General features: G+C 58.6%; 1 protein-coding gene across 1 annotated transcript; it reads right to left on the reverse strand.

Moving 5' to 3' along the window:
- Window positions 1-606: 606 nt before the first annotated feature.
- Window positions 607-12,350, reverse strand: WNT3 (Wnt family member 3). Its single transcript, XM_047080444.1, has 5 exons — window positions 12,310-12,350; window positions 11,373-11,614; window positions 7,498-7,763; window positions 6,303-6,790; window positions 607-2,625 (listed from the first exon to the last, which is right to left on the reverse strand). Exons 1-4 carry the CDS (start codon window positions 12,348-12,350, stop codon window positions 6,311-6,313), a joined length of 1,029 nt encoding a protein of 342 aa, XP_046936400.1. The 3' UTR covers window positions 607-2,625; window positions 6,303-6,310.
- Between the last annotated feature and the right edge of the window lie 3,324 nt (window positions 12,351-15,674).

Below are 15,674 nucleotides of genomic sequence, written 5' to 3' on the forward strand. Positions count from 1 at the left end.
ACCCACCTACCCCTTCTGTAGATTAGCTAGCAGCGGGGGGAGCCATTTCCAGTCAAGTTTCATTTTCAATAGAGCAAATCCTATTTTCCCAATAAATGGAGTTGAAAACATGGGTGAGGAAAGGATTAACCAACCCCGTGGTCTGCTGGCCTGGAGCCACATCTCTGAGTGTCTGTGACATTAATTTGTGCAGTGGAGGTGCCTGAGTCTATGAAAAGCATTAGCGCCCAACTGCTTACTTGCAAAACTGGGAATTATCTGTTGGATGTTGACTTAGAGCAAAGTAAGCCTGTAAGAAAGCCCTGCAGTGGATCAGACCTACTGTCCCTGATGTCTCCGATGATCCCGCTTAGAGAACAGAGGGAATGGCTTTGATTTGGGGCACTAACTTAAGGGTGCAGGTGGAGGCCAGCACATCCAGAATCGGATACTCTCGACCTCCTGAGCATTAATCTGGAAACTCCACACACGGTACAATGTATCCGTTTTAAGTTTGTTTACCTTCTCTTTAATGACTTAACAGAAAAAAACTGCATGATGAAATATATTTTCTCCAAATATATATATATTTATATAATATATAATCTTAGTTAACTCAAAGGTATATACATTGTATAATAAATAATATTTATAAAAAGAGACTTTTTGAATATAAAATCAAAAAGATCAACAACTTCTACAACTTTTTACAAAACTTTGGATACAGCAGGTTGGTAGGAAATTTCTGTTGGATACTATTACCTGACTACGGCAAGAATAATTACAATGCACTCAATGTACTATTATTAAATAATTACTTGTCAGCTACTTGAATACGCCCCAGAAACATGACTTTATCACTTTTAATATAGAATACATAGATATGAAAAGACTGTTTTTGAAAATTTGTATCCATTCTGCTGAAATAATTCTCACATAAAGCAAGCATCATCTGGTTGACATGATTTAAAACTTCAGTCTAAGGTGAGGTGGGGAGGGGCATTTCAGACTCTCTGGAGAGGGGATGGGGTGTGGATCTTTATCAGGGCTCGTTGCCAGCGGATTCAAGAGGGCGGGCATGGCTTCTAGATGGTGGCGGCAAGCCTGCCTGGGCAAGCGGGAAGACCCCGGAAACTTAGGTCAGCGTGAGGCAGACCAGAGAGAGAAGGGAGAAAAGGAAGAAACGACTTTGTTCTGGACTATTCTTCCCGATTCTCCTTAAGACACAGCTGCATCGATTCATACTGTCCGATCCGCCTGCCTCCATTCTGCTAGCCTCCTTCAGGACGCGCCAGAGGACCAGCAAAGAGCAAGGGGAACTCGGCCGTGAGAGGCTTTACCCGAGGGACCGAGTGACCGCTTGCCCCGCTTCGGACACCCAACCCTGATCCTTCCTTGGTAACTGCGCGGATGGGTGTGGTGTCCGCGTGCAGGCGAGGCCGGAGGGTGCGTGTTAAAGAACTCGGCGCTTCTGTTTACCCACACAGGCCAAAGAGAGAAAAGGAGGCCAGAAGACGTGTCTGCTTCAGAGAGGAGATGAAGGAGCGACTTTTAACCCCCCCCCCCGGCCCCCTCCCCCGTCTACGAGTCACCAAATTGGAACTTCGGGACCAGATCGCCACTCCCTGACCCTTTGTCTAACTTCTACCAAGGTGGCCTAGACTCCCAGCCACTCTACCTGGACTTGTTTTTGTGGAGAATCTGCCGGTGAGCCGGGCTGGGAGGGATTGAACGGCCCCGTCTAAAGGTACCACTTGTTGCTTTAGGAAGCTACTGGAGCTGCAGAAGGCCGGCCCCCTTGAAACATAACCTATTTACATCATCCTCTGAAAACCAACAAAAACAAAACAAGCAAAACAACCCCACCATCCCGCGTTACTGGTGGAAACCGCAGAATGGGCAACAAGAGGGGGAGCGGCTCTGACTGCAGGTCCTAAGAGCCTCTTGTGCAGAACCGGGTTACAGAGAAAACGAGACAGAACACACGGCTGCCTTTCAAACAGCTTACCAGGCCACCCAGCGCTCCTGGTTCTTCGAAACTCAAAATCCTACTCCCACAATCGCCTTGGGCCTCCCTACCACTTTATCCTAGCTCAACCTATGGCTTTTGTCAGAATGTGGAAGGACATCAGATTTGCACAGGAGGAGACGGAGAAAAGGAGACTGCAGGGGTCTGTCCTACTTCGTAACTCCCACCTCACGGGCGTCTTGGCGCATCACCAGAAGGAGCGGTCTGGAAACAGAATCTTGCCCGTGCTGAAGTCTTCACCACCGGGCAGAGAGCTCACGGTAGCCCAGCCTGTTCTGTCGGAGTAGAATTTTTTTTTTTCCATTTTTTATTTTCTTTAACATGTGCAAAGAGAAGCCTGGGGTCCGTTCCTATCAGACCCTAGAGAACTAAAGAGAAAGCCCCTTCTTTAAAAACCACACACCATCCAGAGCAGGGTGAGAGACTTAAGAGAGAGCGCGAGGGGGGCCTCCCCGTCAGCGGGCGGCTCGGGTCCAGGTAATTTACCGCACGGGCGTCTGGCAACAGTCCGGGTTCCTTGCTGTCTGGTGCTGAGGGCTGAGCCCGGCTCCAGGTCCTGCTTCCCATGGGACTTCGGTGAATCTGCCCAGCCACACACTTCACCCGTTCCCACTGCCCTTTGGAAAACAAAGAGGAAGAATTAAGAGACGCAATGCCTTTCTCAGAGAAACCACCCGTTGGGGGGCTGAGATCCGAGGCTGATGACAGGCGACCTCGACGCTTCTCGACACTTCTCGTGTGCCCGGGGGCTAACGGGGGCACTTAAGTGGCTTTTCCATACCCCCTGCCCTCCTCTGCTTTTGGGGCCTGCCGCTGAGGAAGGGTGCGAGATTTAAACAGGAACGGTAGGGCTTTAGCCACCACCGATGTGGATCCAAATCCTACCTGCCCCACCTTCTAGCTGGGAGCTCAGGCAGCAGGGAGCCCGGGCGTGGGCAGCTGTCCTCTTGCAAGAATCTGCCCTGTGTAGACCCCGGGGGAACCCTGCCAGTCTAGCCCCCCCGCCCCATTCCCACCGAGAGTGGACCCGTGCCCTGTGCTTCCCTGTCGCACCGATAGTTTGATGATGAGCCGTCCACACAGGAGCACGTCTATTTAATTAACCGCGAATAATTCCTTCTCAGGAGAGCACCAAAGTGCACATCTTACTCATTTGTGTACTTCTGTCTCATAAAGGATTTGAGCCCCAAAGCGCTTTCGTGGGCATCCCCGATCAACCCTCCACTCCTCAGGGAGCTGACAAGACCAAGGGAAGATTATTTTCCGGGGGCAGAAACCGAGGCTCAGCCAGATTAAAGGGACATGTTCAAGGTTTTGCAGCAAGTTAGTGACGGATCCAGCACTTGGGGCCAGCCAGGCCACCTGACTCTTGTCCAGAGACCTGTCCAGCTTACTGGGCTCACAACATCTGAATAACAAGGAATAAACCCGGTACTTGCCAAGGGAGGAAACGAGGGGTAAAGCATGAGACCCAGAAGCTACAAGCAATGGAGAAGATGTTTTCCCCACCCAGGGGGGCCCAGGAATCTCTGGCCTTCCTGTGGTAGAAAGCCATTTGACTGGGGCTCGCTCCCCACCCAGCGGGTGGAGGGCACATGTCCCTGCCGGCCTGTCTTGAAAGTTCCCATCTTGCCCATGGCGTCAGTGTGGATGAAACGACGGGAGAGATAACCAGGTCTCAGCCAATCTTGGGCCTGTGGCTTCTGATCAAGCAGCAGGCTTGGGGGAAGTCGCTCTCGGAGGTCGGCTCTGCTTAGCCTGGGAATCTTTGCCGCCTCCTCGGACCATGTGCCAGGCCCTGTGTATACAGCCGTACGACGACCCCGTGAGGGACTGGCTCTTGTCCCCAGTTCACAAACGAGGGAGCCAGGGCACAGAGAAGCTCAACAGCTCGTCCCAAATCACTCAACAAGTAGAGTGTTTGTTCAAAGGGCACCACATTGGGAGAGAGTCCTCCACTCGTCCCAGAGCAAGGGCTCCAGAGTGACCGGAGAGGAGGGGCCTGGGGACCCGATCTACCTAGACGTGGCATCTTGAAAACGTGTCTACGTAGCACTTTTATAAGGCTGGAAAAAAACACTATTCTACTTCAGAAATGGGAGAAAAGAGGGCTGCAGATGTACTGATACCTCTTAGGGTCAGTACTAACCCCAGGGGCGGAAGGCAGGGGATTTTCTGGAGCCTGAGGGTCAAGACACCTCCTTCTCTGCTTGGCAGATGGCTCTTCTTGGCTGCCCACCTGGAGGAGGGGACGTGCTGGGACGCAGCTGCGGGTCTGAACCAACGACCCCCTAGAGCCCCCTAGAGCCACTGATGGGACCTGGGCTGCTGCTGCTACGGCCTCTGCAGTTGCCACACACGAAGCTTCCTGGAGGCAGAGACCTGGGCTCAGTGTTCCGACCCCGGCAATGGGTAAGCCAGACAGATGTCCAGTGTGAGCGTTCTGAAATTCTGACTTCCCCAAAGCTCCCTCTCAGAATGGCCACGTCCTGCTTGATGGTGGGGACACCATGTTGCCTCTGGCCATAGTGGCCATGCTACAATGGGCCTGTGAGCTCTCTCACGGTCGCTAACTCTTCTATCGTGAGAAGCAAGAAATGAAACTTGGCCAGGTGATGACACCATCTCACCGCATGAAGACACCCTCATGTCACGGCTCTCTGATGGCCTCTGTCCCTCTCTGTTAGTAGGAGATTCAGACAAACATACACCCCTGGTGGCTCATTTGAGCCTCACGACACTTATGTTAGGCTCCCACCATCACTGCACAGATGGGGACGCTGGGCTTTGGGGTTCCACGGCTGGTACGTGATGGAGCTGGAGCCACCTCTGTCCTCTTTCCAGTGGCCACACTGCACTTACTCAGACACCAAGAAAGTACCACCAACTTCCAAGTGCCTCCCGCTGCCTTTCCGGGCTCCATCCCGGCCAGGTCGTAACCTGAGCTCCACGGAGGGGCCTCGCAGATGGGCTGAGTGAGTCCCCTTCACCCAGAGCTCTCCCCATGACCATGATCTGGGTTCCCCCAAGCCTCAGGGAGGCCCGGCCCCGCCCCCAGGCCTGCACAGCCTAGACGTGCGCCACCAGCTCTGAAGTGCCCTCTGGGGAATTGCATCACCTGGTGGGGTGCTCTTTCCTGCCCTGCCCCCGGGAGGGGGGGTGAGGGGATGATCCAGGCAGGCAAGTTCTTTGCAGTGAACCAAGCACTGTCCCCAGTGTCCTTTCATTGGTCCCCCACAGCACCTCCGGGGAGGATGGCAGATAAGGAGGCAGCTCTGTAAAAACGCTCTTGTCTTGGTCCCCCCCCGGCCGGCAAGCGGTGGCAGCTGGACCAGAGCTCATGACTTTATAGACTAGGCTCCCTCTCAGGGCAGAGAAGAGGGAGAAGGGGCATAGTGGCCTCAGCCCTTCCACCTCCAAGACTCGAGGACCACCCTCCATCGGTCCTGAACTATGCTGGGGACCTATGGACACAGGGGCCTGGCACCTGCGTGTCTCCCACGCAGGCCACCTCTGGGAAGCTTGGGAACATAATCCACCAGCCTTTGATCCCTTGATTACTCACCACCATCACTCTGAACTTGAATCCCTCCTCCTCCCCATCCCCTTCCATAAACTCGCTCAGAGTGCCCCCGCCCCACCCAAGCTTTAGATCTGTCAGGATATGGGCTTACATACACCGCTTCCCCCCACCCACCTCCTCCAGGTCGGTAGGATTTATGCTTGTGCAAAAACTTGCCCTCTCCGTTCAAGGTGGATGCAAAAATGACTCTGCCCCGGGGGTAAAAGAGGATCTTTGGCCTGCTATGTCAAGTATTTTAACCCCCTTGTTTTACGGTAAGGAAACGGAGACCCACGAAAGCGGAAGAACAGGAAATTAGGGAGTTCCTGGAACAGGGCAACACTGGGACCAGAAGTCAGGTGTCCTGGCTTCCAACCCCAGTGTCGTCCCTCCTCTGGCGCCACAGATGCTCAGCAATGACAGCCAGTGGCCACGCAAAAGTCTGACCTGGCTCATAAGTGACTAACTTGTATACAAATGTTAATCAATTGCTTGCCGCCTTGTGTGCACACTCTCGCGGTTATCTGTGCTTTGGGCAATCCGCGCAGGAAAGCGGTCCAAGGATCATTGCCACCGAAGCTTGGGAAATCCTGGCTTCCTAATTCGTCCCTGGAAACTTGTGTGCCTTGGGTGACTCAGGAATAGAAGCAGGCTGCTGGAGAAGGGGCGAGGGGCAAATCCAGTTCCCTGCCCCCTGCCCCCCCTCCCCCGCTCCCCACCCCGCCACCCTACCTGGCTCCCTACTTGCAGGTGTGTACATCGTAGATGCGGATGCACTCCTGACAGCTCACGTAGCAGCACCAGTGGAAGATGCAGTGACATTTCTCCTTCCGCTTCTCCGTCCTCGTGTTGTGGCCGCGGCCACAGCAGAGCAGGTCGCAGCCATCGATGCCATGGGAGGTGACATTGCAAGTCCGGTCCCTGGTGCCAAAGGAGCCCGTCTCGGGGTTGGGCTCGCAGAAGTTGGGGGAGTTCTCGTAGTAGACCAGGTCCCTCTCGGTGGGCGGCTTGAAGAGCGCGTACTTGGCGCGGAGGGTCTCCACCCAGCCGCGGGATTCGCGGTGCTTCTCCACCACCATCTCGGAGGCGCTGTCGTACTTGTCCTTGAGGAAGTCGCCGATGGCGCGGAAGTCGGGCTGGGCCCACCAGCAGGTCTTGACCTCGCAGCTGCCTGACAGCCCGTGGCACTTGCACTTGAGGTGCATGTGGTCCAGGATGGTCTGGGGAAGAGGAGTGGCAGCTGGCCCCCGGAACGACCCCACCTGGGAGTACACCTAGGCCCTCCCACTCTGCCCCCGCCCACCCCCATCCCTGGAGCCTTCTCCGAGCCTACTGGGTGCCGGGAAGACAACGGATTGGGGACCGAGGTGCGGACCTAAAAACGATGACCATCGTCTCCCTCCCCTTCACAGCCCAAGCATTGGCAGAAATCGCAGCCATTTTCCAAAGCTGCAGGAAATAGGGATTGTGATCCCCGTTTAACAGATGGGGAAACTGAGGCTGGGAGCGTAAGTGACTCGCCCTAGGTCAAACCACCAGAGGAAGGGGTGGAGGTTGAACTCAAAGCCAAGCCCACCGGTCTTCACAGCCCTGCACAGGCTGCCCAAGCGCACTGGATGGGCTGGCGGGTACCTGCGCCACGGGGCCGCCACACTCCCGAGTTGACGCACCCCTGGGGAAGGTGGGCGGGCGGGCGCGCAGGGGAACAGCCCAAGGAGAACGGAGGGTGAACGGAAGGGGTGATTGTGGGGCGTGGTGGTGGCGGGGGGGGGGGGGGTGACAGGCTCCACCAGGGGGAAAGAGGAGAGCAGGGAGCCCGCATGTACAAGAAGCACCAGAAGGGTAGGGTGGGGCAGGGGTGGGGCCAGCCGGGAGGGGCAGAAAAGGGGTACCGGGCAGGGTCGGGGCGAGGGCGGCCGCAGCTCACCGTGCGGCCCGCCTCGTTGTTGTGCTTGTTCATGGCCGAGCGCGCGTCCGGCCTGTTCTCGCGCGCGTCCGCGAACTCCCGGGACACGAGCACCCCGAAGTCGGCGTCCTCGCTGCAGCCGCCCCACTTCCAGCCCTCGCCTGGCGGCCCCTTGTGATGCGAGTCGCAGCCGCAGATGGTGGAGGTGCCCTCGGCACAGGAGCGCGTGACGGCGAAGGCCACGCCGGCAGAGGCGATGGCGTGCACGAAGGCCGACTCGCGGGTGGCTGCGGGGAGGGCATTGCTCAGGCCGGGTCCCGGGGGGCAGCCTCTCTGCCTCGACCTCCCCAGTCGGGAAGAAGGCCCCGAGGACAGAGGGAGGAACCTAGGTGCCCTTCCGACCCCCTTTGACTGGCCCAGTCTCTGAGGTACCCCCACTTTACAGATGAGCAAACTGAGGCCCAGGGCAGTAACTGATCAACTCGGGGCCTCAACACCTGCTACAGGGCCAAGCCGAGGCTGTTAAAAACAGCGGTGGGTACTATAGCTCTGGCAGGTTGCTGAAGAGATAAAGTAGTCCTGCTCTGGCCTAGCCCCAGGCCCCCTGCCTTCCATCTGCCCAAATTCCAGAGACCACAGCACACGCCTGAGCGCCCCCACTCCTGAGAGAGCCTGAGGTCTGCGGGCGGGCAGCCTGGGAACCCACCACCTAAACGTAGTCAGGATGCCCTTGGGCAGACCCTTTCCTTTTCTGAGCCTCAGTTACCCTCTCTGTAAAACGGGTATAAGTTCCCTCTGTCACCAGACCTCCTGACCAGGACGGCAGTGACCTGCATCCCGAGCCCTCTGCCCACCACCACCAGGAGGATCAGAAAACAAGGCAGTTCCCTTGGTTCCGCCCCAGGGTCCCGTGAAGGGAAAGGAGAAATTCTTAGGGGTGTCCCCCTAGCCTCCTTATCCTGATAACCACCTTTGAGCTCTCAGTATGCACCAGATTCTGCCCTTCGGGTGCGTTAGCTCATTTAATCCTCTTAACCACGAGGCAGAAAGTCTTAACATAGGCCTGTTTCACAGATGCAGACATTGACGACCACGGGGCGAAGGCCTGGGAGACGACAGTCCAACTATCTCTCTCCCCGCGGGCGAGGCACCCAGAACCGGAGGTGACCTGCCCAAGGCCACGCGGGCCAGCTTAGGAGCCAGGCTCGCTGTCCTGAGTGCGGAGGGAGATCGCGCCCGCCCCCCGCCCCCCCCCCCCCCCCGCACACAAGCGGGGAGCCTGGTGGCCTCATGGGCCACCTGCAGAGGAGCCGCCCGTCCCGCTTCCACGGACCGCCCCGCCGGCGCAGCGAGCCCGCGCAGCCCAGGCGGACCGCGGCCGCGAGCCACCAAGGCCGGGGGCCCGAGCCCCACCGCCCCGCTCTCCGCGCCCCCCGTTCAAGCCCCCCCCCTCCCCGGGCGGCCCGGGGACGGCGGCGCCGAGGACCCAGCGCCTCGCTTCCGGCCGGGCCCGCGGCCTCTCGCGGCGGCGGCGGCGGCGCCCGGGCCCCGGGCCGCGCTCGGTTCCCAGCCCCGGGGACGCGGGGGCGGCGGGGGCGGGGCGGGGATTAGCCTGGGAGCGGCGCTGACAGCCCCGCTGTGCCGGTCCCCGTCCGGCGGGGCCCGCTGGGCCGCTCAATCCGCCTTTGTTCGCGCGGTGTCACACCGCATTACCCGCATAATGCGGCCGCCGGGCCCGGGCCGCCGGGCCGGCCGCCACCGCGTAGCAACGGGCGGCTCCCGCGGCCGGGCCGCGCCCCCGGCCCCGGCGCCGGCCCGCGAAATCCCCATTGAAGTGGCGCCCCCCCGCCCCCGCGCCGCGCCGAATGGCCAGAGGGCGTGTGAATGGCGCGGCGGCCGCAGCGGGCGCGGGGCCGGGCCGCGCGGTGGGGGGCGGCGCTCGGGCCCCTTTCAAGCCGCCTAAGCCCCTCCGGGCCGCCCGCGCCGCCCCGCCCGCGGAACGCGATCCCCGGCTCGCCCGCGCCCCGCCGTCGCGGCCCCGTCGCCTTCCGGCCGCCGACCCCCGCGGCCCCCGCCCCACGGGCGCGCGGTGCGAGTCCCCGGGCCGGCCAACCCGTGGGGAGTGGGCCTCGGCCTCCGCGGAAGAGGCGCGCCCCGGGGACCGGGCCCTGCCACCCTGGCTCTCCAAGCCGGAAGGTGGTAGAAATTAACTCTTGGCGGCCCGCACGGCTTGGCGGCTGGCCAAGGGCCGCGCGCCAGCGTGGAGCCCAGGGCAGGGTTCGAACCCGGTTCACGGCCCGGGCTCTGGGCGCCAGCGCGTGCGTGGGCCCTTTTCCCAGACCCTCCTCGGCTTCATCAAATTCCTAGAGTTTCGGGCAAGTTACCCAGCTCCCAGCCCCGGCCCAACACAAAACTGCCCTCTTGCAATTTAGGATGTTGAAGGGGCAGGTACCAGAACCCACAACGGCGATTTAAAACGTTAAACACGGACGTGAATGGGGAATAAGCTCAAAGGGCCCGATTTTCATTGCCAAACGTCCCAAGAGGGTCAAAGCAATCAGAAGGCGAGTCTTGCTTTTGGGGAGCGCGTCTAGACGCCAGGCTGTTTGATTAAGCGCTCCCTGGCCCGAGGTGGGGCACCGGAAGGCGGTGAGACCGACACACCGGCAAGATCAGGTTTGAAATGCAAACCGCCGCCACTTGGCCCCAATTAGAGGCCAAACCTTTTATGTAAACAAGGAATAATTAGCTTTGGTAATAGAAGCGTAAACAGAACCATCATCCATTGATTCGCTAATTGCCCTTCTGTCCCTTGACAATGGCCTGTAGGTCAGACCGACTCAGCACACTTGAGACACAGGTAAAGGGGGCACGACACACTCAATGTAGGGTTCCGTCCCCCCACTTGCCACCCACTCCCTGTCAGATCCACCTGGCTCTCAGATCCCTTTTCCTTCTGGCTATGAATACAGTTTTGTAGAAGGAGGGAGGGCCAGGCTCACCAATTTGGGTGGCAAAGGCAAAGCCCTGGTGGTGGTCCAGAGGGTTCAAGTTGCTGCAGGGGGGGGGGGGGGAGCGGTGGCTCCTTGGAGGCCAGCTGGGGTCACTACATTCCTGGACACTGCAGTTCCTCAGAGTTGCCCATCTTCAGCCCAGAACTCACAGCCCCAAAGTCCCCTTCTTGGGAGCAGTTGCCCCCCTACCGCTCGCTCTCTTTTGGTCATGTTTGAAGTCAAGTTGGGTGAACCCCATTCATTTCAGGTACAGCGGGTTAGACTCCTGGGTGGCAGGAGGGCTGGAAAGTTACCGGGACACCAGCACGCCCAGTAGCCCCTCCACAGTCCTTGGGCACGTCCAACTTGCAGGGCACATGGCGACCAGCGGGATCTTCTCCCTGAAACCTTGGGGGCAATGCAATGCCACCAGCTCCAGGCAGTTTCCTCAACTCCAGAATTTTCTAGAAGGGAGGGACCTAGAAGTGGTGATGCCCTCATCCCACCCAAAAGCTAGATTTGCATAGCACTTAACACAGTGTTGGCAAAATGTCGCAACTGTCCACATCAAGGCCTGCCCCCTCCACTGTGCAGCCGGGAGCGGGGAGGAAGGCCATGGCCACCTCTCCTGTCCTAGGATCTCAGGAGACAGAGCATCTCCAGGCTGCTCAACCTCCAGTGGCACCTGGGAAGGTGTGGCAGCCAAGGTGACCCAACTGGATCCATCCAGAGAGGGAGCCCGCCCACTCCTGTGGAGACTGTGGGCCGTGACCGGCTTTATGGCCCTCTCCTGGGGACCCTGGGCTGGGAACTGAGGCCTGCTGAGGTGGAAGGCTCACGTGTCCTCATGCCCTCCCCCAATCTAGCCCCTCACCCACCTCCTACTCAGCCCAGAGACAGTACCTTTGTCTAGGACGGGCCCGAAGATGGCCAGGCTGTCGTCTATGGTGGTGCAGTTCCAGCGGCGGCCCCGGAACTGGTGCTGGCACTCCTGGATGCCCAGCTTCACGCCCTCGGCCACGCTGGGCATGATCTCGATGTAATTGCGGCAGAAGCGCAGCTGCTTGGGGACCAGGCCTGGGATGGAGCCGCAGAGCAGGGGCTGCGAGCCCAGCGAGGTGTACTGCTGGCCCAGGGCCAGGGACCTGCAGGCAGACAGAGGGCAGTGGCATTGCCGGCACAGGGCACACGGAACGTCATGGGCATTGCGTCTTCCTCGTGAGCCCTCTGGGGGCAGGTGGAGCTATGGAGGGCCCGTCAGCCCGATCCCATGGCCTTGAGAAACGTGGTACCTGAATGCGCTGTCTTGACCTCAAGAATACACCATCCCTTGAAGGGCAGAGCTCTGACCCAGGCCAAGTCAGCCCTCTGATGTGGGCATATCTGATGTGAGCACAGTGACCAGTAGGAACCTCTCGTGGGGGCCCTTGGGGGCGATGCAATACCATGAAAAGAACCCTGGACTGGAAAGATCCTACTGAGAGCCCAGGTTAAGTCCCTCCTAGGCTCTGGGCCAGTTGCCCTGACGGGCATTGAAGCAGTTGGGCTGGACAAGCTTCTAGGGAGTCTGAGTTTCTAGAGCTACATAGAGACTCCTATCACCCATGGGAAATAACCCAAACCCAAGTCAAGGAAGCTGGCAGGAGCTGGCCTGACCCCAGTCCCAACTCAGCTAAAGCAGAGAAGCCCCGGTCCCAGTGGGGAACTTGTACATGCATGTGTGTCTGAGATTTGCACACACACACACACACACACTGCCCATGGCAGTGCCCCTCCCCAGGATACTGCCTGCCCAGCCCAAAGCATCCCAGTGTCTCCCCAGGGAACTGATGGCTTCTACCAGGCCCTCTGTCCTTTGTCCACCAGGGCCTCCAGGACCATCTTGGCAGTTTCCTAGAAGTTTCTAGAATTGCCATCTTCCCTCTCACCAGCGATTGGAACTTGGCTTTTTTGCACGACAAGTTTAGCTCAGTGTCAGGAGGGAGAAGATGTCAGAGCATACTCTCCCAGCCAACACTCACGACCTTACTCAAGTCACCTCACCTTTTAACCTTCATTTCTCAAGCCATATCCGGTCAGACCCTCAGATTTTATTAAGAGTCAACAGAAGGAAAGGTCTTGGGGGAAGCCGGGGAAGGAGGAACAAGAGTTTAAAAAAACTAGAAAATTCAAGGTGCTGCTCTTCCACTCTCTCCCCCAGCACAGGAAGAGCAGGGATAACATTTTGTGGGAAAGACTGAGAAAATGATCTGTGGGTCTCAGTGGACCTCAAGGCCAGTCGCAATCAGCCCTGTGGTCAGGACAGTGTGAGCTGGAAGAAGGGTTGCATGGGGGCCCTTTACATCCAGCACCGACCCCAGCAAGGCTCCAGTCTGGCAGTGACCTTGGTCAAGTCTCCCACACAAAGTGATGACAGAAACCTTGGGAAGAGGGTCCAGAAGACCCCAGATTCAGATCAGGGGGGAAAAATACCATGCAAAAGCTTCCTGGACTAGACACAGGGCTGAACCAAATGTCTGCCATTCATCAGCTCTTACTACGTGCTTCATTTCTGATCAGTTCTCCAGGGTGGTGACGAAGAAGCGGAGGTTTAGGAAGGAAGTCAGCTTGCTCAAGGCTTTTTGGTGCCAGGTCTTCGACAGAGCAGGGCATGCTCCCCGAGCTGAGCATGCTCCCCTTGGGTTTGCTTCACTGAATCCTCAGAGCAGCTATGTGACACAGAAGGGGGCATTACGGCAGCCCTGTTTCCAGATGGTGTAGACTTGTGTACTGAGTAACCAGCCCAGCTGGCAGAGCTGCTAAGAAGTTGCTCATCGGACCCCGAGACATCTGGCTCTGGAGCAAACCACTGTGCCACCTGTCTTCTTGGCTATGCCTGCTTGGGTCCTGAAGGAGGCAGGACTGGCCCGTCTGTGGCCTGAGCCACACCACCGATCCCACACCCGAGTGAGATAGAGCGGGTCAGCCCAGAGCCCCCGGATGGGCACATGGCACCCGGCACCCAGTGGAGCCCTGTTCTGCCCCTGCCCCGCTTCCAGTTATAAACAGGTTATCATGATAACCGTGATATTCAAATATCTGTCACTGATTATATGCTGGGCCAGTTCTAAGCGCTCGTGTCTCTTACCTTACGTAATCCTCATAGCAAGTCTGTGAGATAGGAACTTCATTATCATCGTTATTGTCCCATTTCCTAGATGAGGAAAACTGAGGCCCAGAAGCCAAGTAACCTGTCCAAGTCTGCAGGACGGCCAAGTGTCAGCGTTGAGCCTCCCTCCCAGTTCGGGCTGCCTCCCCACCCGCTTTTAGCCAGGACCTCCAGCCCAGCCCCGCCAGCCGCCCGGACAGCACTGCCCTCACTGGAGTGGGAACCCGAGCCCAGGGCTGGGGGTAGATAGCACGGCGCCATCCTGAGAGGATGGCACGGGAGCGAGGCTCTCCTGGGAAGAAGCCCAGGCCTTTCCTACTCCCTCCTTGGACATTTAGGACCCGAAGCCTCATATGAGGAGGACAGTCGGAGACAAGAGCTGAGCCCCGGTGGGGAAGCTGCCACCCCACCTGGGTTTGGTCCTGAGTGTGGTGCCATGAAAACCCCTCTCCAGGGGTGTGGTGCTAAGTCCTCGCCCCCTCCCCACGCCTGTCCCAGTGCGGCACGGGAAGACCTGGGCCCACTTCCCAGCCTCAGCGTCCTTCCCCTTTGGCCAGGGCCAGTCTCCCCAGGGTCCCCACCACGGGCCCCCGTCCACGCCTGTGTCTGGAGGTGTGGACCGCCCCTGCGGTGGCCGCGCTTGCCGTCAGCTCGGCCTCCTGCCCCCACGGCACACGCTTCTCGCGGCCGGTCTGTCCCACAGTCACTTCTGGCACCGGGGACCCTGTCCCACGGCACCTCCCCCACTTATTGGTCTGCTCACCAGCCAAGGCCCCAAGGCCCCCAAGGTTCCAGCCTCTTTTTGCCCAGTGATGAAAGTTGGGCCGAGCCGGAATTCAACCCTGGGTTTGTCTGGCTCCAAGCGTGACACCCTCTGAAAACAACTCCCTGCCTCAGAGACGAGACCTTTCCCCTTTCCCGCCAAACCCTGGCCCCTCCCTGCTGCCTGGGGGCCAACCAGCTATTCACCCCAGTGCTGTTTCCTAACTACGGGTGTCAATTTCCTTAACCTTGCCGTGCCTCAGTTTCTTCACCTATAACATAGACGTAAGAGGAATAAATGATGGTCGTGCGGTTACCGTGGCGGGGGGTGTCCCAAGCACTCTGTCCCTGCCCTGTCAGCACCCTCAGCCTCCTGCCCTCCATCTCTGACTTGATAGAACACATCAGAATTTTCAGAACCCCTTCCCATCCATCGCTGGGAAGGATGCCTGGGCTCAGAGCAGCTCAGTGCTAACCGGGGTGGCTGGACAGACACCTGGGATCTGGCTGAGTGTTAAAAGGCACCCAAAGGGCAAGGGCACAGAGACGTTTCCAGGGGGCTCCTTGCCAGGGTTCCAGCTCGGATCTGGATATCCGCTGGCAGTGAGCAAGGCCCTCTGGGGATGGGGTCGACGGGCCAGCAGTGGGGCTGACGAGGCCTCGGCCTTGGGACTGACTTCTGCAGGATGGCTGCCGTCCCCCAGACATGGCCTGGCACCACTCCCCCCTCCCCGAGCCTCCTACCCGCACAGGGCTCAGGTCTGAACCTCTGCCGCCATGGATGCGTCAGTTCAACTCACAGCTCCTCGTCCCCCATTAGGAGGTACACATTCCCCTGGAGAGGGTCGGGGTGGGGGGCCACAGAGCAAGCCTCATTCTCCCTAGTTCTTCCTACCCGAGTGCAAGCGGCTCCGGGTGCTTTGCCGGGCAGCCTCCCACATCCGCGCCTCTGCTGGGGCTGAGCCCTCCGCCCGGAGTGCCCGTCCCCTGCCAAGCTGCTGGCGAGCACCTTACCCATCCTTCAACACATGCGTCTTGGGTCACCTCCTTTCTAAAGACTTTCGGGGGCTCCCAGGTGAAGGTAACCTCTCCCGCCTCTGTGTCTTTACTGTACTTTATTCCTATCTTGTCACAAAGCCCTGGACTCATTTGTTTCCAGTTTGATCTGCTGTGGGAGTAAGAGTTCCCCAGGGAGAGAGGTTGTGTCTTCTCCCATCTCTCCAACACCTCGGCCTGTGACACACACACACACACACACACACACACGAGCACACTTGGTCTACCGAAAGTCCAGG

The sequence above is a fragment of the Lynx rufus genome, unplaced genomic scaffold, assembly GCF_022079265.1.
Source record: "Lynx rufus isolate CCGP_SWC_20201006 ecotype Redwood Valley unplaced genomic scaffold, mLynRuf1.p SCAF_18, whole genome shotgun sequence".
NCBI classification, from domain to species: domain Eukaryota; kingdom Metazoa; phylum Chordata; class Mammalia; order Carnivora; family Felidae; genus Lynx; species Lynx rufus.